The sequence below is a fragment of the Anomalospiza imberbis genome, chromosome 18, assembly GCF_031753505.1.
Source record: "Anomalospiza imberbis isolate Cuckoo-Finch-1a 21T00152 chromosome 18, ASM3175350v1, whole genome shotgun sequence".
Taxonomy (NCBI): Eukaryota; Metazoa; Chordata; class Aves; order Passeriformes; family Viduidae; genus Anomalospiza; species Anomalospiza imberbis.
In genome coordinates this window covers 414,272-439,290 of record NC_089698.1, presented here as the reverse complement: position 1 = coordinate 439,290, position 25,019 = coordinate 414,272, and the positions used below count along the sequence as shown (strand labels likewise).

The 25,019-nt window shown below is 46.2% G+C and overlaps 1 protein-coding gene across 4 annotated transcripts in view; it reads left to right on the top strand.

Moving 5' to 3' along the window:
- Positions 1-4,479: 4,479 nt before the first annotated feature.
- Positions 4,480-25,019, top strand: part of ADGRD1 (adhesion G protein-coupled receptor D1) — a 128,191-nt gene continuing 107,651 nt past the window's right edge. Inside the window, exons 1-10 of one of the 4 annotated variants that reach the window (XM_068208322.1) lie at positions 4,480-4,786; positions 4,883-4,919; positions 7,945-8,028; positions 10,985-11,080; positions 13,528-13,650; positions 15,899-16,078; positions 17,204-17,458; positions 21,262-21,326; positions 22,661-22,816; positions 24,678-24,737. In XM_068208322.1, coding sequence (XP_068064423.1) covers positions 4,718-4,786; positions 4,883-4,919; positions 7,945-8,028; positions 10,985-11,080; positions 13,528-13,650; positions 15,899-16,078; positions 17,204-17,458; positions 21,262-21,326; positions 22,661-22,816; positions 24,678-24,737 — 1,125 coding nt within the window. In that variant the 5' untranslated portion in view covers positions 4,480-4,717. Of the gene's footprint in view, positions 4,787-4,882; positions 4,920-7,944; positions 8,029-10,984; positions 11,081-13,229; positions 13,651-15,898; positions 16,079-17,203; positions 17,459-21,261; positions 21,327-22,660; positions 22,817-24,677; positions 24,738-25,019 lie in introns of those variants that run through there. The other 3 variants (XM_068208324.1, XM_068208321.1, XM_068208320.1) reach the window with 3 other exon arrangements.

The window sequence follows — 25,019 nt, the reverse complement described above, 5'->3', positions numbered from 1 at the left end:
CCACTTTAACCCAGAATATTTATCGGGGTGTTAGTGGAGACCGTGATGTGAAATCTGACAAAACCTATTGATTCTTAAAATACCCCTTCCTGAGCTGCTTGCTGAAATATTTCAGTCCCAGTTGGGCACCAGCTCCCATATGGTAAATTGGTGATTGCAGTGAAAGCAGGGGAAGAAAACTGTTACAAATTGTCTTCTGCAGGGTCAGACGTTCTCTCAGCGATTGCTCTTCTGCTCGAATTCAGGTAGTTAGCCACAAAGGCTTTTCACAGGGGCTGATAGTCCTTCCCTGGCACATGCCAGCTGCAGCACGTGCTGGTTTCTGTCTGTCCTGTTCCCACCCTGCCTGAGCCCCGGTGCTGCGCTGGCTGTCCCTGCTGGCTCACGCTCCCCTGGAGCCCGGCCGGCAGCAAAACCCAGGGCCCTTTCCTTCTTTCCTTCGTGCTGAGCCCTGTCCGGCTGCAGAGCAGTCCCGGCCCTTCCCCTGCTGCCCCGGCCCTTCCCCTCCTGCTCCCTTGGGACACAAACTCTGTGGCTGCTCCAGGGCCCCCAGGGCGGTACCGCAGCCCTGCACCGGCACAGGGTGGGGATGGACAGGGGAGAGGATGGACAGAGGTGGGGATGGACAGAGGGGTGGGGATGGACAGAGAGTGAGCATGGACAGGGGAGGGGATGGACAGAGGGGTGGGGATGGACAGGGGTGGGGATGGAGAGAGAGTGAGGATGGACAGAGGTGAGGATGGACAGGGGTGGGGATGGACAGAGGTGAGGATGGACAGGGGTGGGGATGGACAGGGGTGGGGATAGACAGAGGTGAGGATGGACAGGGGAGAGGATGGACAGAGGTGGGGATGGACAGGGGTGGGGATGGAGAGAGAGTGAGGATGGACAGAGGTGAGGATGGACAGGGGAGAGGATGGACAGGGGTGGGGATGGACAGAGAGTGAGGATGGACAGGGGAGAGGGTGGACAGAGGTGGGGATGGACAGGGGTGGGGATGGACAGAGGTGGGGATGGACAGGGGTGGGGATGGAGAGAGAGTGAGGATGGACAGAGGTGAGGATGGACAGGGGTGGGGATGGACAGAGGTGAGGATGGACAGAGGTGAGGATGGAGAGGGGAGAGGATGGACAGGGGTGGGGATGGACAGGGGTGGGGATAGACAGAGGTGAGGATGGACAGGGGAGAGGATGGACAGGGGTGGGGATGGACAGGGGTGGGGATGGACAGAGGTGAGGATGGACAGGGGTGGGGATGGAGAGAGAGTGAGGATGGACAGAGGTGAGGATGGACAGGGGAGAGGATGGACAGGGGAGAGGATGGACAGGGGTGGGGATGGACAGGGGTGGGGATAGACAGAGGTGAGGATGGACAGAGGTGGGGATGGACAGCAGTGCTGGGGCTGAGCTCCTGAGGGCTCAGCTCAGGCTGCAGCACCCAGCGCTGCCCTGTGAGCCTCCAGGGACCTGCAAGGACCTCCAGGGACCTGAAAGGGCTTCCAGGGACCCGCAGGATTTTAAATGAGCTCTGTTCCCTGCTGGGGCTCTCCAGGAGCCTCCCGGGGATGCCCTGGCCGTCCAGTGCTGACCAGTGGCTCCAGTTTGCACTGACAGTGCTGCCCCAGGCTCTGCTGGGAGCAGTGTGGCTTTTCCACATCGTGTTTCCAGAGCATCACAGGAATAAATTCAGAATTTGTTTCTGCAAATAATCTCTAACGTCTGCTTGCAGTTTGCTGTTTCTGCAGAAATTTCTGGCAGGGAACTTGTTTGCTTGGATTCTCACAATTGTTTTGGTAAGCATATTCTTTCCCTTGACAGGCCCCTCTTGGCAAATATTTCAAATTCTTGTCTTTCTGGTTTTACATTTTAGTTTTTCCCCAGGATTTTTAGCTGCAGCTCTCTGTTATTTCTAAGAATGGCTCTACTTGTCACTATATGATGCAGAACTCGTAGGGTTTACACATAATTCCTCCTCTTCCTTCAGGATATGGAGGAGATTGTGGCTCACAGTAATGAGGGAGGAAGTCTCAAAAAAGCTGGAGGGAAATAGGCAAAAGCCAGGCTCATTTTCACTGCATTTCTGTAGGAACTGAAACTCAAAACTTCAAAATTTTCAAAATTCTTCTGTTATGGGCCCTAAATCAGGATTGCAAACAAAATTCACATTTTATTTCCATACTGAAATTTTGTAGTGCTGAACTTGGGTAACCTTGGAGCATTCGTGCAGTGTGAGTGTCTTTCTGGAATGTCTCCAGAAAGGGGAATAGAAAAGGTGTGGAGCTAGAACAGGTACAGGCAGAGAATATCTCCATGCAGGGTAGTAGAACAGGTGTATATACAGAACAGGTACAGGTACAGAACTTCTCCAGAAAGGGGAATAGAAAAGGTGTGGAGATAGAACAGGTACAGGCAGAGAATATCTCCATGCAGGGTAGTAGAACAGGTGTATATACAGAACAGGTACAGGTACAGAACTTCTCCAGAAAGGGGAATAGAAAAGGTGTGGAGATAGAACAGGTACAGGTGCAGAGTGTCCCCATACAGGAGAATGGAACAGACACAGGTACAGAACAGGCACAGAGTGTCCCCATACAGGAGAATGGAACAGACACAGGTACAGAACAGGCACAGAGTGTCTCCATACAGGAGAATGGAACAGACACAGGTACAGAACAGGCACAGAGTGTCCCCATACAGGAGAATGGAACAGACACAGGTACAGAACAGGCACAGAGTGTCTCCATACAGGAGAATGGAACAGACACAGGTACAGAACAGGCACAGAGTGTCCCCATACAGGAGAATGGAACAGACACAGGTACAGAACAGGCACAGAGTGTCTCCATACAGGAGAATGGAACAGACACAGGTACAGAACAGGCACAGAGTGTCTCCAGAAAGGGAAATGACAGGATAGGTGTGGGTACAGAACAGGTTCAGGTACAGTTTGTCTCCACACAGGGTAAGTGAACACTCCTTCACCCTCCAAGCTCTGATCTGCTCCTGCCCAGAGGTCGGTGCAGGGGCTGGGGCTGAGCAGCAGAGAGGTGAGAGGGGCAGTTCAGGGAGGAGCAGGAGGAACCAGGTGAGCTCAGGAGCAGGGATGGGCCAAGGGCCACTAATGGGTTTCTGGGGAAGGGAGGGCACCCAAAGGCCAGGAGGAAAGTCCTGTAGGGGCAGTGACGTGCAGGAAATAACTTTGTAATAGGTCAGAATCTTGTGCATTCACTGATTTCAAACTATTTTAAACAAAGGCCATTTTGCTGCATGAGTGGGGCTGAAAATATTACCCACTATATTTACATAACTTCTGGCAAAAGAAAAGTAAACACAATAATCTGGATTTTGTTGAGATATTAGCATGTTATGGTTCCGATTTGTAGTTTCTGATGTTGCCTACATCCCGACATCACCTTTAAGTGGCTCATGTGAGGATAAAGAAGGGGTTGATGGGGAAATGCAGGGAAGAAATTAACAGGGATGGAAAGCTTATCAAATTTTGTTTAAAATATTTATCTTTCAGTTTATTTGGCTGAAAATAAAGCACTTTGAGAGAACTGAAAACAAGATTTTATCACAGAAGAGCAGATAAAATAAAGAATATCAGCTAGTTCTAGCTGCTATTTTTCTTTTACATGTAAAATGCTGGTTAATATTTGTGACTTAGAGTGTAATTGGGAGACTCTTATAAGATACTTACATGTAATTAGTTTTATTAAAATAAGGAGCAAAGTAGCAACTACAGAAGTTTTTTTCTTGCTTTGTGCAACTCTGAGGAAACCGGTGAGATAAGTAATGCCTCAGTTTCCCCTGCTTGGAACAGATAAAGTAAAGCCAGTCCAGGTGATTTAAATCAGTGTTTTTAAAGCTTTCCTCGGACAGAAATACAGCCTGTGCTTCTTTCAATAAACAGGTGTCAGCTTTCCTCCGGGAATGTCTCTCGTTTTTCCCAGGTGTTTGAGCTGCGGGCCCTGGGTGTGGCCGTGACCCCTCCCAGGTGTGGATTTTGGGGCGCTCCCCTCCCTGCCGGAGCTGGGGCTGCTCCACCGGCCCCGGCCGCTGCCAGCAGCGGGAGGGAGAGAGAAATAAATAGAAATAAAGAGCTAGAAATGGGAATGAGCAGGGTGCAGAGTGGGATGGAGCTGGAGGAGGGAGCGTGACATCACCCGGGGGTGCGGGACGGGCGGGACCCGCCGCTCTCTTCGGCCCATTTGGGCTCCTTTCGGCCCGTTTGGGCTCGTTTGGGATCCTTTCAGCCCGTTTGGGATCCTTTCAGCCCGTTTGAGAGCGAGCAGGGGGTTTTCCAGCCGAGGGAAATCGGGAAGTGCCTTTCCCTGCCCGCAGAACTGAGCTCCAGGCTGCGGGAGCGGCGGCGCGGCCAGAAAGTTGCAAACGAGATCTTTTCTCTTGGCACACGCTGGAGTGGAAGCGCTTGACTGCTTTCCACGGAGCAGCACAGCCCCGGGGCTTGGTGCACGTTTCTGTGGGTTTTCCCCGGTCACGGGAATTTATTCAGAGTTAAATGAAGATACCAAAGGGTGAAGCAAGAAAACACAACTTGGAGGGTCCGGAAGGATATTTTGCCGTCTCTGAAGGAATGGACCTTTTGAACCTGCATGGAAAATGTCCTTTTTAATACCAAAAGTCGCAAAGGAAAACTTATGATTGAAATCTTACAGGAGTTTGATTTCAGCTGTACTTTTAACCTTAAATAGACCATGGAGAGTTTGTTATCTCTACTCTGTTGCCATTATTCTTTGCTGATTTTATTTCAGCAAAAATATCAGGTAATGCTCTGAATCTGGTCAGTTTTGAGAGGTGCTTGGATTCCTCTTAGCAAGTTTTGCCCTACTGTGTCTCATTATGTCATGTTTTGTGTGCAGGTGAACGGAAACTATTCCCAGCTCCCCAAACACCCAGGTAAGGAATGCTCTCTTTCCATTTTGTGACAATGTGCTCGAATATTTGTTTGCTTTTTTTGCAGTTTGTGGTTTTTTTTTTTTTTTTTTTTTTTTTTTTTTTTTTTTTTTTTTTTTTTTTTTTTAATTTTCTTAGTAGCCCCAAAGAAACAGAGCCCGTGCGGGAATGTCAGCTCTGTATAAAAGATGCAATAGTCAAAAGTATCAGTCATTGTGAATTCAGTACCCCACCCACTGGATATTCTGGACAGAAACACATTTGGAGAAAAATGGCTTGTATTTGATATGTGGGAAAGTCCTATGTACACTTGTTTGTCATCACTTTCCCTGAGTGTAAGGGTCTGAATCAAACCTCTGCACAGACTATTCTCCTTCTCCCCTCACTGTTCACATTTTCGACTCGCTGATGCACAGTTGGACGTGCCAGCTCACACACTTCACAGTGCTCTGGTGTGGCTTCAAGTCCTCTCCCCCTCCTTCCAGCCTTCACTCTCGGGTTTGCATCATTTTCAGAGTGAATTAAGGATTTCTCATCTGTTTCCAATGTAAAAAACTCAATCAGAGCTTGGGTTTGTATGTGTAGCTGCAGAATTCTTCTGTTTATATAAATAGTTTAACCTCAAGCCTCATGGTGGTGTACAAGTACAGTTTTACTGCTCCCAGCCCATGGAAGCTTTTTTCAGTTTTAACCACATGTAATTATTCTCAAGTAAAAGGCAGAGCGATGGGGAGAGGCCACGTCTGGTGAGGGAGCAGCTTCAGCCCGATTGATGGCTTCTGCTCCACCTTTGCTCAAAACCAAGGAAAAGAGTCCTGTTTCCTAAAAATGAGGGTCTGTGGCTTCTGGCTGGTGGGCCAAAAGGGTAAAACCCTCCTCCCCTAAGTTGGCGAGTCCCACGGGCTGGTTTGGGGTGCAGGGGCTGTGGAGGCACTGCTGCAGGGATGCAGCTGGGCTTGCACCAGGCTGGACGAGCCCTGGGGCCTCTGTGGAGTGGGGCCGCTGCCTGTGGAGAGGATTTTGCATTCAGGGCAGCAGGTACTTGCTTCCTGAGGGCTCAGTTGAGTTTGGGTTGCCTGGGATTTTCGGGTTATGTGTTGTGTGCTTGCTGTGGGTCCCTGTCCTCCGAGGCTGGCAGTGCCCTTGTCCTCTCAATGACAGCTCTGCCCTTCTTTGCCTCCCAAGCAGTCAGAAGAGATGGAGAACCACAGAACCCCACTTCCATCCCATGAGACATCCCCATTTTATCTGTCTGTGCTCTGTTCCCTCTTTGAGGGAAGGCCTCTATGACAACGGCAAACATTTAGTTAGGTGGGCTAAGAATAGATCCTGAATTAATGAATTCAGTTATGAATCATTTGTTAGATATCTCTGGTATAGCTGACTTTGGAAGCAAGTCTGAGTAGTTCTTGTGCCCTCACAAGATGCAGAACTTGGAGTCCTGTTTCCTCAGGTCTGCAATTGCTTGTTGTGAAGCTCAGCCATTTTATCAACTTTGCACTCAAGATAAAAAAATAAATCTTAGGATCCCATCTGTGTCACACCTCAGAAGCTGCACCAGGAGGATGGAGGCCATCAAAGTGCTCTCCGGGGTGGGGGACCTTCAGGCACTTTATTAAACTTTTTGCACCTTCAGATCCATGATACAAAGTTCTGGTGTGTATCCAGGACATGAAAATGACAGAGCAAGCATCAAACAGGCAAAAGGGTTTGATCTCAAAAGTGGAGAAAGGAGTGGGATGAGCCACGGAAGCCAAAGGACACTGCTGGTGACTCGGGTTCATCTGCACACTAGGTGTGGGGAACTTTTGTAGTGTCTGACAGCTGAGGTAGGGTTTGACAAACTTTCCTCTGTCAGCTTCACATCTCAGTCTCCTGAAAGATTGCTTGGGATGAAAAATGATTGTAAGGTAGAGAGCAAGACATGTGGCGTGACAGAAACCCTTGCTCTTTGTTCCTCTTACTCTTTGTGTTTCCCCACCTCTCCCCCCAAAGAAAAGTGACCCAGGCTGGTAGGATGACATGCCATGATGGTACATCCATGGAAAAACTCCTGTATATCTGTGTCCTATATCTGTATATAACTTGCCCAAACTCTCTTAGCTGTAGGCCATGCTAAATTTGTTTAATCACATCTGATTAAATTAATTGTTCTGAAAATTAAGGGTTTCTTGCAGCAAGATAGTAAGGAATTACAAGTCATGTTTTTCTACACTAGTAATGCTCTACCCTTAAAATAGAATTGTTATCTTAACAGAAAATGTGGTTGTTTTGGGCAGCCTGCTTCTGATTAAGTGACCCAACGTCCCAAAATTTGTTCAAACTCTGGTCAATCAGACTGTACAGACAGAAATGCCAATGAAAACCTGCAGGTGTTGGCCTTAGTCAGCTTGTCCACCTGCTGGTAAGGAGAGCTTGCAGGAAAACAAAATGTTTCCATCAGCCCCAAAGGGTTGCTCTGGTTTTGGGGTGGTGGAGAAGGGTCTGGAGGAAGGGCTGGTGCTGGGTGGGGAGGGGGGAGCTCGTCCACCCGCTGCTTGGTGCTCTGGAAGCTCTTCTCTCAAGAGCATCCAGCCTTCTGGAGGAAGCAGGAGCAGTGATGTTTGCTGTGCAGGCTGAACAATCCCTCGTGCACTCCCACCCAGGGCTCTGGGCTGGCCAGCACGTGCTCGAAATCTCTGTAAAATCTGGAAATTGCTCTGGAGTGACTCCTCAGCTGTTATTCAGTGGGTGCTGCCAGATTCACCAGCAGAGAGTCACTCGGAGATCGTTACACATTTTAGGTGCCATTAGAATGAAAACCAGCTGGATTTAAAAGCAGGTTTTCCGCAGTGGTTAATCAGTGATATGGCTTTAATCTGCTCTGCTGCTTTGATTTATGACCTCGCTTGTGTGCCACACTTGATTTGCAGAAGCATTTTGGCTTACTTAACCTTTTCACCTCTTTTATGGTTATTTTCTGTGCAGACTTGTTGCACACTTTGTTGGTCTTTTATTTAATAATCTTTTAACCTGTGTTTCTTGAAAGGATTCAAAGTCCTGGCATCAGCTTCCCATTACTGGCCATTGGAAGATGTGGATGGAATCCACGAGTTTCGGGACACAAATGGAGGTAGACAAAGCATTCCCTGACCCTGGCAGTAACACAGCTCTCTGTGCCTGGCTGTGATTAGGAGGGGCAGCAGGAGATAAGAAAGGGGTTGACTTTTGTAGCTTAGAGGTTGAGGTTTCTTTCCCAGTTAATGTTTTTGTTGTATTTGTGAGCTGATTTTTGTGGAGTGTTCTCCGAGGTTTTATGGGCCATGTGTGCATTGCTGAGGTTATAAAGAGAAGAGGTTTATGATCCAAGGAGTCATTGAAATCACGTTGTTATTAATTGGTTTGGTACATGCACAGCGTGCTCCAGTGCACTCAGGGTCTGGGATCTCTGGCTCTGCCAGAGGGATGTCTCTCCTTTGATTTTGAAAGGAGTTAAATGCCCAAGCTCCTCAGGCACTTCTGAACGTTGCATGTAGTGTCTGCATGCAGAAAGAAAAGTGTAAGCTCCCATCTGGATACCTCTCACTCATTTTTATCTGCCTTTGGGAATTTCCTTAAGAGCAGTATTGCAGCATGAGCTGATATTAATTCAGTTCCTTTTCCAGCTGGGCAAAATCAGGAGGGATTTGCTGAGGCAAAGCTGTCCCTGAGCAGGCAGAGTCAGCTGGGAGGAGTGTGGGATCCCAGAGGGAATGACATTTCTGCTGCCAGGGGTGGGTGCTGCAGTCCAGGAGCTCCAGCAGCCCCTGGGTGTCCCCCCACGAGCCCTGGTCTTGCAGGGCTGTTCCTCCCACAGGGAAGGAGCTGAGCTCTTCCTCCCCCTGAGGCTCAGTCCCTCAGGAGCTCCCGCAGGAGCTGGTTTTGCTCTGCTGACACCTTGGCCAGCTCCAGGTTGTGCTGGTGCGCATTCCCAGTGCTCCCCAGCACTCCCCAGACCTGTGTGCCAGACATGGCAGTATCAATCTCTGCTCCTGCGTGGGGGCAAAGATCTATTAATATCTATAAATATCCATAAATATCCCTTTATTGTAGAGGTGTTCAAGTATTTTAAGCCTAAACTTTGACCTGTATTTCCACAAAATTTCTGAAAGGAATGGAATTGCCTGACCAGAAATATATCTGGGCAATATTCTGCTTCCATTAGGAGCTGATGGCAGCATTCCTACCGACTGCAATAGAATAATAATTTGGCTTACAAAAGCTGCCATATAAGTTCTCTAAAAGTGTGTTAAAGGAATTTTCTGACCCTGGACTTCACGTGGTTTCAAAAAGAGTCAAGTGCTCCGTATCCAGCACTGTTTGGCAATCAATCACATTACAACCAAGCTGTTTTGAAAGTGCTTGAAAATAATATATATATAATATATCTCTTGGAAAAGGACAATTGATGTTAGATTGTTTTTCAAATTTTGTTTAATTTCATTTCAGCAAAATTCAGAAATATTTTCAGTGTCTTGGAAGAGAGAAAGCAGAACAGATGAAGTTCCTGATCCTACAAACCTTCACTTGCAGGAAAGGGACTGGCTCACAGGAGCAATCTCTTTTGATTCCTATTATGACATGGTGATAAAGAAATTTATAAATGAGCCAGCTGCAGGGCTTTACTGAAAAACTTGGTGGATTTTGCCTTACAATTACTTGCAGGGGACATCAGTAGCCAGAGGTCTTTGTCTCTGCAGTGCAGCTCTGACAATGCTGAATTCTCTGCAGTGTTGCACTGGATGGCTCAAATTCCTCTCAGTTGTTTGTATTGTGCTTATCAGCCACGATATCATTTCAGCTGCCTCCAGCAGAGGTTTTATGTGTCTGATATTTCACTTTGATATACAAGAAAAGTGTTCTTTATTGTTGTAATCTACTCCAGGTGACAATTTGCTTGGTTTTGGCTCCATTCTGATTACACAACTCTTCTGTTTATTGCAGAGTCTTTCTTATTTTTCCACTCATCATATCATGCAATTATTTTCATTCCATGTTTCTCCTCTTGAATCCTTGAAGCACCATAATCTGTCCATCACGTTAATCCATTTTATTTGTTGAAGTCATTGTGTGTGAAGCCAGATTTATATCTCTCAAAGCATTCGTGTGGTGAGAGTGTGTCAGCAAATTAATGTTTTGGGAATCTCAGCACCAGAAGCAATTGAAAGGAAGCAATCAGCTCAAAAGATATCAAATAAAAAGAAAGTGGCCATGCTCAGGTTTTTCACCTGACCCCTTGTTTTCCATGCATTTTTATCTGGAGGTTTTGGTGTGTGTTTTTCTTTCCCTAAGAGCATTTTTCTTTTTGTTCTGTGAGCTCAGTTGGTCTAAGTGCCAAATCAATGTCTCTCCATCTACTTTCATGGGCTTTTCATCAGGCTTTATTTGCCTGCCCAGGATAAACAATTACAGTGTGCAAGATACTGTTAAATTTTCAAAATCAGAAAAACAAATTAGAGAATAAAACCTTATTGTCAGACATGAAAAAGTTGGAGGTTTTCTTATACTTGGATGGAATTTCTTGTATTTTGATTTGTGCCCATTGCTCTGATCTGCTCTCTGGGCACAAACAAGGAGAGCCTGGCACAGCTTTCCATCTCCAGCTGGGAATTTTTGCACCTTGGTGAGACCCCTGGGCCCTGAGCTGAGCAGCCCCAGCCCTCTCAGCCTCTCCTGCCTTGCTCCAGGGCGTCCCCGTCCCTCCCCTGGGGAGCCAGAGCTGGGACCTTGGGCTGCCCCAGCTCCTGAGCACTGCAGGGATTTTTACTGGACGTGTTCCGTGCCAGCAGGAGGGTGTTTCACAGCCCTCCATCTGCAGCTGGATGTTTTACGGTGTTTTCTGAAGGAAACCTTCCTGCAGCGGCTCTGCCTTCCCCGAGCAGGAGCCCAGGACACTACCAGGCCCAGGGAGAAGTGCTGGTGTGGAAAATTTAAACCAACAAATCTGTACTTTGTGCTGTGCTGAGAGATATGAACTGGCCAGTTCATTACTGATGGTGTTTATTCATTGTTTTGCTCATTTGCTTATTTTCTTTTGTTGTTCCACCCAGCTCTAAGAATCCACAACTTCACTGTGCTTCCTCCCCATAACTCTACCTTTGTAAATACCAATGACTCTGCCTACTCTAACTTCTCTGCAACTGTAGGTGAGGATTTTCTTGGTTTTTTTTGTTCTGCATTTGTCAGGCGTGGATGGTTCTTGTAACCTTGGATTCAGAGTTAACTCTGGGTTCTGGTTCAAGAGCTCGTGTGGTAAAAGTGTTTATTATTATTGCACTGTCACACATTTCTGGAAAAGCACACCTGCAATGTTACCTGGGTTGCTGGAATTCTGGGAGAGGCATCCCCATGTGAATCCCACGGGAGGATGGGCCCCAGGGATCCTCCAAAACCTAAAAAAAATTCTATTATGCTTAAAAGAAACAGAGATGACATTTCAGATTAACATATGAGAATACACAGGTTAATTTTTTTGTCTTTCAAGGCTAAAATGGAAAAGAAGCCCTCTGTTTTTCACTGGTTTCTAATAGTTTTTAGAGGACATGTTAAGAAAGACAAATGCAAGCAGATTTGCAAAGCCTGGAAGTGAGAGGTTGTCGGTCATGACAACTTTGGTCAACATGATGGTTTATTTTGGGGGTTTTTGTTTGTTTGTTTGTTTTTAATGAGAAGCAAATCTTTCAATATATGTCCTTATATCATTTTTTTTAACATCCACATGCTTGGAGATCAAAGGAAGAACAGAAAATGACAACTCACAGGCAGAAACCTGGCAGGCTGGAAGCTGGTTACAGCCACAGCAGCTTAAAGTCACTTAATTTTAGTAATTGCATTTGTGCTGTGTGGCTGCAGTTGATATGTGACCTCGTGCCCACTTTGCCTTAGGTATTAACTCACATCAAACTGTCAGAAAACCTGACCTAAGGAGAAGGATGGAAATGGTAAAACTGTCACTCGGGCTGCTCAGATAGTAAGAATTTTATATTGGAATACTAAACCCACTATTTTTTTACTCTCTAACAGTAAAAGTATGCTGGCACATGGGAACTCTATTAATGATGAACTTCAAATGACCCTAATTCCTTTCAGTCCTCTCTTATCTGCTTTATAGACCATTTGCATAGTTCTCACACAATAAAGCATGTTCCATATGAACATTATAGAGAGTGACACCAATGGCAAAGGAAGTGCTGTGGGAACAGAAATGCTTCACCTTATGGGAACTTTCCTGCAGAGATGAATTCATAATTCAGGTGCCTTGAGAAGAACTTAGAAATGCTTGATTAACTCTATAGTGCACACTCACATTTTTAAAAGGAACTAAATTTTATCTGTCAGTTAGAGGCAGGGCTTGATGATTTCTTCCTCAAAGGGAGGGGAAGATACCTGAAAACTGATATTTAAATGAGGTTTTGGGATGAACAAAGAGGACACTGAAACATGCATTCACTGAGAAAAGGAAAATGTCTCCTCACTGCTGGAGCTCCCTTGGAGCAGCTCTTCTCAACATTTTCCCAGAAGAAAAGATGAAGAAGGGTCCTAAACCCAAGGTTCTGACTCCTCGCAGTCCTTGCAGAAATACCATCCCAAAGGTGGTGGTAGCAGGAAATCCCACACCAGCACCTGACGCTCTCCCTCTCAGAAACAGAGTCCAGTATTCGCCGTTCCCTGCAGGGCAGGCATCCCAGCCCAGCAGAAGGTTCTAGTCATGGTTTTTGCTTGTGATTTCCTGTTGTCTGCACTGCTGAAATCAGCCAGGGCAAAGGGGAAAAACTCCCCAGCATCTTCTGTCAGCTGCACTCTCAGACCTTAACGAGGCTCCTGCGGCAAACAAACACCAGGGTTTTCCTGTTGAGAGGATTCTGTGCTTCAGCTGGTAGGAGATGAATCAACAGTTCTTTTCTCTGGGAGGGAGCACAAGAAAATCACAAGTAAATTAGTCATTACCCACATTAGATAAAGCAATTGCCTTTGCAAGTGCCAAGGACACCCCAGCAAAGGATGTCTGAAAGGAGATCCATTTCTGTCTTGAGTGGACCTTGCCAAGGATATTTCATTGAATTATTTTTCAGTGAAAACTGTCATTTGATCACCAGCTTGCCCTTTCAAAAATGAAAAAAAAGAAACACTATTTTGTTGCATTTTAATTGGTGAAAGAATTTCTTTACTAGCTCAGCCTAAGAGTAAGACACCTCTAGGAAAGTGTCTGGCATTCCAAACTCTGGAAAGCATAAAGTTCACTCAGACTACTTTAAATAATCATTTTTGGGTGTATGGGTTCTGTCAGTCTTAGTTAACTGCAGAGCTGAGTGGGTAAGAGTGTAATATTTACAAACTTGAAATGAAAGAGGTGTCTCTGGGGTCTTTAAAAATACAACAAACCACTGACAAATGGAAACAAACAAAGAAACTGAGCACAGAGAAACTGGCAAACCGAAACAAAGAACACCAAAAAGAAAAGCAAACACAGAAAGTAACAAAACCATAGAGTTAGACCAAGATAAACATCTGAGCTATGGGAGGCTGTTGAAATCATGTTTCCAGGAGGTTTTCCTTTATGTGAATGTTAAACTGCATTTTGCTTTTGCTTTAGATATTATAGAAGGGATGGTGAATAAAGGGATTTACGTCACTGAAAAGAAAGGAGTCACCTTTCTCTTCTTTGGAAGCTATCGAAATTCCTGTATTAGTAATCCAGAGGCTTGTGGGCCTGAAGGTGAGAGATTCATTAATTATGATTGACTTTTCTTTTGCCACCAAAATATGTTATTCAATAATCATTGTTTCTTTCCTCCTTGGAGTGAAATCTAAAAATGACGCTTGACACTTTATTGACTTCAAAGACAATTGAGTGTTGATTGCTGAAAATTTAGTCTTTTCTCACTGCAGGTTAATTAGAACTGATCACAACTACTCAGATTCAGTGTGACCTCTTTGCAGGAGGCGGCTTGGGCTTTTTAGTTTATCTCTAGAGATAAGGACATTTTTAGGTCTCTGGTGTTACGGGCTCCATTTGTCTTGATAGATGCTGAAATCCCTTCATTCTATTTCTCTTCCCTTTCTCTTGGGTTGGGATCACAAAGGGAAAGGTTTGACACGTGTTGTGACAGGGGATGATTGAAATCGTGTGTGACAGTCAAAGCAAACATTTGCCTGGTCACTCACACAGGCATTCACTGGAGATGCAGAGCCCCGTGGAAATGGAAGGTTCCATAGCAGATTCTGGCTTTCTCTGAACTCCAGCAGCATCGTTAATGTTGAACGTTCTTGCTTTCACTGATTTGGGCCATCCTTCAGGGGGGTAATGTGGCTGGAAATTAGGATCACTTTTGTTGGAGCTGCTGAAGCAAGAGCTGCTCATGAGCTTTGTAAGCAACCAGAGCAGCTGGCTGTTGCCTGAGAGTGACAGAAAAAGGGATTCAGCATCCTGCTCCAGGTGTGTTTTGTGATATGTGCTGTATCTTTTCATACTTTTTTTCATGCCACTGGGAAATAAAAATCATCAGGAAGTCATATTCTTTCAACGTCTATAACAATCAGAATAAATTGTTTCTGTAGTACCAGAGCACTCCCAGTATCTCACAAACAAGAACATTAAAGGCATAAAACACTGAAATGTTCAGTAGATAAAATGTGAGGAGAAGAAATCATATAAATAATAAACACTAAGTCACTGCAGCACATATTAATAGAAGGAAAAAAGGAAAAAAGGCAACACTGTTTTGTCAAAAGAACATGTCTGTGTTTTTTTGAAGCCAAATGCACCTGTGGTGAGGGTAAGGTGGATTTTATTTTAGCTGCTGCTGCTTAACCATCCTTGATGTGTTTGTGTGAAAGTGGTGCCAAGCACCCTCAAACAGGGAATGCCTTTGGGAAGGGTGTTGGGATCTTCCCAGGTGGAATACTATAACGCATGAAACAAAAATCCCAGTGCTTCTTCTAAGGCTGGATTTCACAACATTTCAGGACTATTATTTTTACTTGAGAAAACAAATCCTTCTTGCTTTTGGTGTGTTGAAACGTTCTTCCCCACTTTGCTCCTTCTCAAGCAACCTTTAAACAATGGTTTTCTGTGAGCAGTTTTGGGCTCGTTGGAGTGGCATCTTCAGTCAGAAGGAACATTTGTGGGAGATGCAAGAGAAAGTTCTCTTATTCCTTGGCTTGAACTCATTTGGAGAAGCTGCCTGTAGCCAACAAATGTCAAGTGTGAGCGAGGTTTGATTTGCCACTTGTATGTCAGAGAAGATTTCTAGGGTAGCCTTTATTAAAGAAAGCCACCTTATGGAAATGACATTTATTCACTAATGTGTGGCCTGGAGAGCTGCTCCATTTCACAGGATAATAGTGAAATTTGCTGTGAAGTGAACAGGATCATTTGTGAATGAAGTTAATCACATGTGCACATGCAGGATTGTGTTGTGTTTTTGGGACAATTCTTTTATTTTTGTGTAGGTGGGGACCCCAGAATCTTTTCTGTGGCTCTGCATGTACAGTTACCCTTTATTTTACACTTGGCTTTCAGGAGCTGTTGGTGCACTGAAGGGTGAAAATCCTCATCATGAAGTGCTTAGGAAATCCAGCGGTTAGCAGGGGTGGGCTGGAGCCAGGCAGTGCTGAGGAGCTCAGGAGAGGTCACTGGATTAAATCTGGCTGTGATGGGGCCCGGGGAGCACCAAATACGTGTAGGTGCCCTTTGGAGATCAAAGAACTTTGGTTTTCACTGAGAGAAGCTGCTCAGGACCCTGCTGTGTCCTGGGTGTGCTCAGGGGATGCAAAGCTGAGGGAGGGATTGTTTATCCTGTTTAAACTGTTGGAGCATTGTTGATTTTAAAAACGTTGTCCTGGTTTATGCCAGCAGATGATCTGTCCTCAGAAACATCCCCACTGCCTGTGTTCTGCACACTGGAAATTTTCAATTGCACTCGGTTTCTTCATTCAAGTCTCCTCTCCCTTGCTTTCCTCAGGAGTAACATTTTCCTTTTTCTGGAAGACTCAAGACCAACAGGCCAAGCTTCTCCCTGCCTCTGGTGGACGAGTAATTTCCAGTGGTTTCAAAATCTGCTCAAACGAAGGTGAAGGCTCTGTGGAGTTTTACACACGTGGGAATGCAATGATGAAGTGGAAAGCCAGCTTTAGTCCACCAGGTAAAATATATATACTAAAAAAAAAACCCCTGATTTCTTTGTTACATTTTGCTTTATTCCTGCAGACAGAGGTAGTGAGCAGAGCACAACTTCAGGGAAGAGAAGTGGGTATATAAAAATAGCTGCAGACCTCTGTGCTTAAGAATCCTCTTGGTGTGGGGAGGGAGAGGTGAAATGCAAACGGAGAGCAGTGATGTATTCTAGAATATTTGCATTTGCTAACTGCCCTTGGATCCAGCTTGCAGTGGTGTCTGGAGTTGCATGTTTAGATGGGAACATGAGCAAAGCATGCAGATTGATCCCTGACAGCTCCCAGTGCCTCCCAAAGCTTCTGGGCTGCTCTCTGCTCAATTCAGGCTTTGTCTGGTGACTCTCTCGCTGCTCTTTGGTGCTTTCATGACTCTCTTTCTGTTGCGTGTCAGGTTTTCGGTGCCAAGCCATAGCATTAATAAACTTTTTGGTATATCACATGTCTCACTGCTTCTCTCTAAACTGCGCGTTGCTGGGGAGCACTAATATCTACTGACTGGAACAAATTCTGGTCTTCCAGTAATGCTAAGGGCATACAATAAATATTTTCTTGCCCTAATTTGACTGGCTATACATTGTTAAAATAGCACTCACGGTAGCAGTTTCATAAACCTTAATGAATCAGTTTAGAAATCCTATTTTAAGAGAAAAGGAGCAAATGGCAAGAATATTTCATGTGTTTGTGGATTATCCAATACAAGTGAAAATTAATATTGTGTTTTCTGCCTCTCAAGCATAACAAGGAGACGGTGAGTACTTTGGAGTGGTTTGTGCGCTTGTTCTCCAGCTCCTGCAGCCCTCGTGCTGCTCGTGCTGGGCTGAGTTTTGAGGCAGGAGTGAAGGGACCTCAGATCTTGGCCAGCAGCACTCAGCAGGGGAATTTATGGAGCTGCGGTGAGCCCAGGTTCAGACACAGCTGGGGGGCATCCTGCCAGGGCATGGGCTTCCCCCGGGGATACGATTAACAGGCACAGCACCAGCATTGCATAGCTCCCCTTCGGCCCTTGCCAGCAGCTGCACGGCAGCGCCCGAGTCCAGCAGCAGCGCTCGGAATGCAGCCGCCTCACCGCCCTGCTGCGCCTGCTGCTCTTGCAGGGCCTTACTGGACCCACATCCTCTTCACCTGGAGGTCGCGGGAAGGGCTCAAGGTGTACGTCAACGGCAGCCTGAGCACCGCGGACCCCGACGGGAAGGTTTTCTACGACTACGGGGACACCGGCGCCGAGCTGCTGGGGGGCACGGAGGGGGCGGCGGCGCGGCGATCCGTCAGCGGTGCCTTCGACGAGTTCGTCATCTGGGAGAGGGCCCTGAGCCCGCGCGAGGTGCGGCAGTACTTCACGGCTGCCGTGGGTGAGTGGTGCCTGCCGTGGGTCAGTAGTGCCAGCTATGGGTCAGTAGTGCCCACTGTGGGTCAGTAGTTCCAGCTATGGGTCAATAGTGCCCACTGTGGGTCAGTAGTTCCAGCTATGGGTCAATAGTGCCCACTGTGGGTCAGTAGTGCCCACGACAGCTGCCGTGGGTCAGTAGTGCCCGTGTGGGTCAGTAGTGCCTGCCAGGGCTGCCGTGGGTCAGTAGTGCCTGCCAGGGCTGCCGTGGGTCAGTAGTGCCCGTGTGGGTCAGTAGTGCCTGCCAGGGCTGCCGTGGGTCAGTAGTGCCCGCCGTGGGTCAGTAGTGCCTGCCGTGGGTCAGTAGTGCCCACAACAGCTGCCGTGGGTCAGTAGTGCCCGCCGTGGGTCAGTAGTGCCCACAACAGCTGCCGTGGGTCAGTAGTGCCCGCCGTGGGTCAGTAGTGCCCACAACAGCTGCCGTGGGTCAGTAGTGCCTGCCGTGGGTCAGTAGTGCCCACTGCGGGTCAGTAGTGCCTGCCAGGGCTGCCGTGGGTCAGTAGTGCCTGCCAGGGCTGCCGTGGGTCAGTAGTGCCCGCTGTGGGTCAGTAGTGCCTGCCGTGGGTCAGTAGTGCCTGCCGTGGGTCAGTAGTGCCCGCCGTGGGTCAGTAGTGCCCACTGCGGGTCAGTAGTGCCTGCCAGGGCTGCCGTGGGTCAGTAGTGCCTGCCGTGGGTCAGTAGTGCCTGCCGTGGGTCAGTAGTGCCCGCCGTGGGTCAGTAGTGCCTGCCGTGGGTCAGTAGTGCCCGCCGTGGGTCAGTAGTGCCCGCCACGGCCGCGGTGCCAGCAGGAATGCTGCCTCAGGAACGCTGCCCGGGCAGGGCTGCTGTGGCTGGTGCCCGCTGCTGCTGGGCACAGCCCCTGCGGGCAGTCAGGGTGAGGCCACAAACACTCAGCCGAGCTCTGCGTGCAGCCTTCCTCCCTTACCTGAAGCGATGAAGGCACTAGCTCACGTTTGCTTGAGAACCAACAAGAAAGAGATTGGCTGAAATGTAATAGAAAACGCAAAGGGTCGGGTCAGAGCCCAGGCCAGCAAAGCCTGTGAGTGCTGCTGTGGGTCTGCACCATCAGCCTTTCACTGCAAGGCCTTTGCTGTTAGTGTGAGCAGCAGTCAGGAAACAGCCACCCTGGGAATAAAGCCACAGGGCACCTAGAACGTTCTGCTTCCCTGCGGGTTTGCACTTTCCTTTACGCTTACAAATTCCCAAGAGCTAAAGCAATTGCACCCATGCCTGTGGTGCTTTTAAACCCCTGGGAAACATCTTATCACAGAATTTCCGGTGCCTGCCTGGAAATGAGAATGTCTGTGCTTGTGACTTCCAGGTTTGATTACACCAACCAAATAGGTACAAAATGTATTTCATAAGAAATTAAAGCACAAGCTCCTTATGTAGAATTGAAGTTACTGAAAAAGAAAACCCTCCATCTATGGGTATATAATAAAGTTATCTGTTTAATTTGCCACAAAAAATGTTTTTAAGTTTTTTTAATTTTAAAAAATGTTTCCTATGAAAGTCATCAAAGCTTCTGATCAGGAGAGTATTCATTTGGTAGTCATTTGATACAGGAAATAACTTTAAAATCTTTAAAAAGTTTATAATGCTCTGGTCATGGTGGAAAAATGCTTTTGTATTTGGCTGCTGTATCTTTGACAACAATCGAGGGTTACTATAACAGTGTCCAGCTCCAAGCTGCCATTAATCACACTCTGTGATTAATGCAGCTCCACAAGAATCTTCTGCTGCTAAACCCAAGAGCAGCAGATTTCCAAATTGCCCCAATTCATCAATATGTGTGCCCTGTTCCACTGCCAGGGAAGAATGGCTTAAATAAGTACAGAGAGCTCTTTTTAACCCCGTGGGCCCCTGTGGGCTCCCAGCACCTCCCAGGTCAGACTGGGAATGCCCTTCCAGGAACAGGAATCCTGTGCAGGGCTCCCTTCCCACCCCTTCCCTCTGGGCTCTCACTGGGGCCCCAAATCTGATTGCTGGCCATCAGTGCTTGGAGCTCCCCTCTGAAACCCTGCTCAGAGTGCTGGGCCCTCCAATGCTGCTGGCGTCCCAATTTTTTCAGAATTTTGCCTGCATCCCACCTGTAATCCCTGCTGATTTTCAGGAGGCTGCATAGCAAACTCCTTGATTTGTACCTTGAGATGTTTATGCCGTGAGCACCTGTGAGTTTACTGCAATGTCCGTGGCATTAATTGTTGTGCTGATGGGTTTTCATCCTAAACTCCTAGTTTGGGTTTTTCAGTGCCATGTGGAACTACCAGAATGCTGTGAAAAATAGATGTATAGCCTCTTAACTGAAAATGAAGCTGGATGTGTATTTTCTAGAGGCTTAGGAATTCAAATGTAAAGGAATGCCAGGTATATATATTTTTTTAATTAGACGGAAGAATTCCAAGCCAACATTGTTTTAATGTGATGAGGTGTTTTGGAGCACTTGGGAAATGTGGCAATTTAATTTTTGGCTTTTCTCTTCAAAATAATAGACTGATTGGATTTTATAAAATTTCCCACTTAATGTATGAAATTAGAATATTCTCAGAGGAAGCAATGGGTATTACAATAGTAATCAACATAGGTAGAAAGGTTATGATGTCTGTTTATTGATTTTGGAGGATTTCTAGCAGGGGGGAGGCAGGGTGATGTGCTTTGACATAAGGAAACAGGACAGCCTGGTTTTTAATTGAATGAACGTTCATGTTCTGCTCTGTGAGAGAAACGTGTCCTGTATATGCAGCTAATGTTGGATTGCACTGAAATTCCACACTCCTGGCAAATAATAACTCTTGATCAGATGTAGATGAGAAGAAAATTTTATTTCTCTATCACAAATGACTAATAAATCGCTTTGTGCAGAATGGAATTAATATTTTTTTAAATGGAGCAACTGAAAGCCATCCAGAATCAAGTCCATTCTCTCTGTCTTGACAAATCATTTCTGACATGCTCATATGGTCATTTTCAGTGCACCATTTCTAGCCCTGCTCTTTCATTTGAGGGTTCCTCAGTTTTGCTGCAAGCACTGGGAGCATTTCCACTGGCTTTGAATGTTTTTCAGATCCTCAAATAGTGCATATTTTCTGATGGGGAAAAACCTTTCTGAGCTTGCCTTTGTGGGTGTGATTTTTTTTGGCACTCGGACAATTCAGGCTCGAGATCTGAGTCAGCTTCAGCAGCTGGAGATGGGAGCTGAGGCTTGACCCTCGTTTTTCCAGTGTCCCAACATTCCCAGTCCAGTTTGTCTCACAGAAATAAATATACAGAAATAAAACAAGGTCTTCCATGAAATTGTCAGAACTGCCCATGGATCATTATTTATTGCTGATAAGACACAGGATTACCCTAAAGAGTTTCTGTAAATGCTGGGGAAAGAGCTGGAGGAGAAAGATGGATGTCAGTGTTGTAACTGTACAGCTGGCCTTCTCTTATTGAGGTATAAAAAAATTATATTGAAATTTCCTGTTTGCAAACAAAGATTTAAGTATGTAAGACTTAAACTACTGCAGTGCTCATCTGTAATAAGATGATGGAATAAAACTGATGACTGAACCAGAAAATTATTTTTTTAAACAAGGCTGTGTGGCTACAGTACTGGAAATAAATAAAATCCACAGAATAACAAATCTGTTTCTGTAATTTACAACTGATTCAGCCTGAGGTGTGAATATATATATGTGTGTGTATATATATATATATAATTATGTATCTGATATAAAAAATCCAGATTTGCTAACACCCTCGTTTGTGTTTGTATTTTCCCAGGTGTGCAAGTTCTGCTTTCTTCAACACTTCCCTGGTCTCTGATGACAACCACTACCAACCCTGTGGTAGGACAGTGCTCAGAACTCTTTTCCATAATGGCAGAATGTGCATAACTCAGAGTTACAGACCCTCCTCCCTGCTTGATTTTCATTAATGGCACTTATTTTCGTGCCTCAGTTATAAGTTCTTTTGGACACGCATAGCCAGAAGTTTTAGCCACTATGGGAAGGTGCGAACACAAAGGAAATTCCCTGCTAAATAAAATATTTACTATATTAAAAAATGAAAAAAGTAGCAGCTTCTGAAGCATTGCTGTTAACTTTGAAAATATAGGAGGCTAAAACCATTTTGATAATTTCCCTTTTGTTTTCTTTAATATTAGAAAAAAAAATATCCCACCACAATAAGAAAATTGGTTTCCATCTCTTTAGTAGAAGTATAATGAAAAAATGAAAACTGATTTTCCATCTGGAGAATGCAACAATTACCTGTTGTGGTGTATTAGTGAATTCTCACGTTCTTGCTCTCTGCAGTGTCAAAGTTCTATTGGTTTTCTTTCTTTCTTCTATCAGTTCTTGTTCACAAAAACTCATGGCAGATAGGCCTGAATTAATGTTTGAACTAACCTTCTTCCTTTTTCCCTTTTCTTCCTTTTTCCCTTTTCCTTCCCCCCTCCCCTCCCTGTGCCCATATGGATAATTTGGGATATTCTGTGCTGAGTTCTGTCCCCACGGGGGCAGTACGGATAATTTGGGATATTCTGTGCTGAGTTGTGTCCCTGCTGGGGGCAGTACGGATAATTTGGGATATTCTGTGCTGAGTTGTGTCCCCGCGGGGGGCAGTACGGATAATTTGGGATATTCTGTGCTGAGTTCTGTCCCCGCGGGGGACAGTACGGATAATCTGGGATATTCTGTGCTGAGTTCTGTCCCTGCGGGGGGCAGTACAGATAATTTGGGATATTCTGTGCTGAGTTGTGTCCCCGCGGGGGGCAGTACGGATAATTTGGGATATTCTGTGCTGAGTTCTGTCCCCGCGGGGGACAGTACGGATAATCTGGGATATTCTGTGCTGAGTTCTGTCCCCGCGGGGGACAGTACGGATAATCTGGGATATTCTGTGCTGAGTTCTGTCCCTGCGGGGGGCAGTACGGATAATTTGGGATATTCTGTGCTGAGTTCTGTCCCTGCTGGGGCAGTACAGATAATTTGGGATATTCTGTGCTGAGTTCTGTCCCCGCGGGGGACAGTACGGATAATCTGGGACATTCTGTGCTGAGTTGTGTCCCTGCTGGGGGCAGTACGGATAATCTGGGATATTCTGTGCTGAGTTGTGTCTCTGCTGGGGGGCAGTACAGATAATTTGGGATATTCTGTGCTGAGTTGTGTCTCTGCTGCAGCTCCCCACCAACGCCTACCAGCCCATCATCGAGGCGCTGAGCCGGGACAGAGGCAGCTCCCCCTCGCCCAGCTCCCTGCTAGGGCACCTGCAGAACGTGTCCTTCAGCCTGCCCAACAAATCCCTGCCACAGCACACTGCCCTGAGCCTGGCCCAGGTGAGTGGGGCTCCCAGGTGACCCTGGTTTCTCAGAACCTGGAATAGCCAGCGCAGCTTGGAAAGCTTTTGCTCATTGCAGACACCAGCTGCTTTAGGGAGCAGCAGAGGTTGAGCAGCAAGCAGAGCAGAGTTGAAATGTCTCTCTAGTCCCTGGAGATATTTACTTTATGCCTTTGGACCCATCGTGAGCAAGGAAGACGTTGAGGGGCTGGATCTCTTCTGCCAAACAACAAGGACAAGGGGAAATAGCCTCAAGTGGTGCCAGGGGAGACTTCAATTGGATCATAGGGAAAATCCTTCCCTGAAAGAGTTGTCAAGCACTGGGACAGCCTGCCCAGGGAAATGGTGGAGTCACTGTCTCCTCTGAAATGGGTTCAAGGAATTTATTTTATTCTAGCTAATCCACAGAGGGCAAAAAGCAAGCAGGTGTTTTCTGCAGTCTGAGCCGAGAGCAAGGGGCCGTGTCCCACTAACACAAAGTTATAACATGGAGTGCTGGAAAGTGATGGGCATCTAATTCCCTGATTTCAGCAGGCTGGAAGCCATTATTGCAGTAATCAGCTCTGGCCTCGCTGCTGATTGTTCCCCTAAGCCTGAAGGTAATTCCAGAGTGACAAGGGCGCTTTACTCAGACAAAAAATACAAATAAACCTTCTGAAAACGACACGGACAGCAATCGGGAGACTCTGTTAAAAGCTTAGCATTTGCAAACTCTAAAGCTTGGATTTCACGGATCACAGTTTAATATGTAGCAAAAGCCCTTCTAAAAAGCTTTAATACTTTGTTTCCTTTGTTTTCCTGAAAAATTCCTATGGGCTCTACGTTGCACATCCTGCCCGACACCATACCTGCTTCCACATCACTGTTTGGGTGCTCATTCGTGCTGTCTGATGCTGCTTTGTGTGCCATGACAGTGATTTGCAGACAGGAATGTGGGACATGATTATCTCTAGCAGAGCTATTTTGGGACGTAAATACAAGAGAGTCCTGATCATACACAGCGACCCTGTCATTTGCCTGATTGATGTGAGGCTTTGTATTGTCTGCAGCTAATTCTCTGGGAGACAGGCACTGAGCATGCATGTGATTTTCCGTGGAGTTATCTCTGCCTGATTGTCCTACGCCTCACAGCACCAGGAAATTTGATTTAAGTGATGTGCAATAAACTTTCTGATTACTGACACACGTTGTAATGAATCGCTTCTGACAAATCTGACTTGGGTTTTGTCATGTGGTGTCTTCCACATTTCACAGTGGAACTTCACTATATTCATTCTCTGAAGGCTTTTTAATAGATAAGTTTAAGCTGGAAATGTGGTTTTTTTATTTTAATTTTTGGCACAGTTTTCTGTGCTCCATTTCCCCCTTCCATGTGGGCACGTCATGGACTCCCCAGGATGGGGCTGGGTTTGGACAGTGCCTGTCCCCACCTGCAGTGTCCCAGGCCAGGCTGGGGCCATGGGAGGTGTCCCTGCCCAAGGGACAGGGGCTGGAAGGAGATGATTCTTAAGGTCCCTTCCAAGCCTCTGTGATTCTACAGATGCCATATGCGTTCAGATAGAACAGGAGAATAAGTTCATTCACTCTCAGCCCCAGTGTTGACTCAGCTGTAGTGACTGCACCTTGGGAGCCACACGGTGCTGGGACTGCCAGTAAAATAATTAAAATGAAAATAATTAAAATAAAAAAACCAAAACATGCTGAGGATGCTGGAAGGTAGAGGTGGATCTGTGACTGGAATGGAAGTGGGGCTGTCATCTTAACATAAACCTGAGAAAAATCCTAGCAGAGATCTGCCCTGGATCCTTGCCAGGAGATGTAGCTGATTTATAAGTAATAAAGTTTTATTTGTCTTTCAGGCATTTTTAAAAGCTATTGAAGACTTTCTGTTACTGTCTGACTGGATTGATGGACCAGAGGTAAGACAAATGGGCTCAGGTTTGTGATTTCCTTCAGCTGCACAAATCCACATGGATGATAACAGGACTGGTTTCCACTATTACTTCACTCGCCGGGACTTTTTGGCACTATGACTTATTTTGTCATCTGTCACTGATGAAATACCTGCAGGGTGAATCCAGAAATTTCCTGAGGATTTTGCTTGAATCTTAAGAAAACACAGATTTTGTTAGAAAGAGCTTTTAAAGTGAGAGGAGAAGCTAAAGCACAGGGAGGTCTCATTGAAGTGTAAAACGCATTTA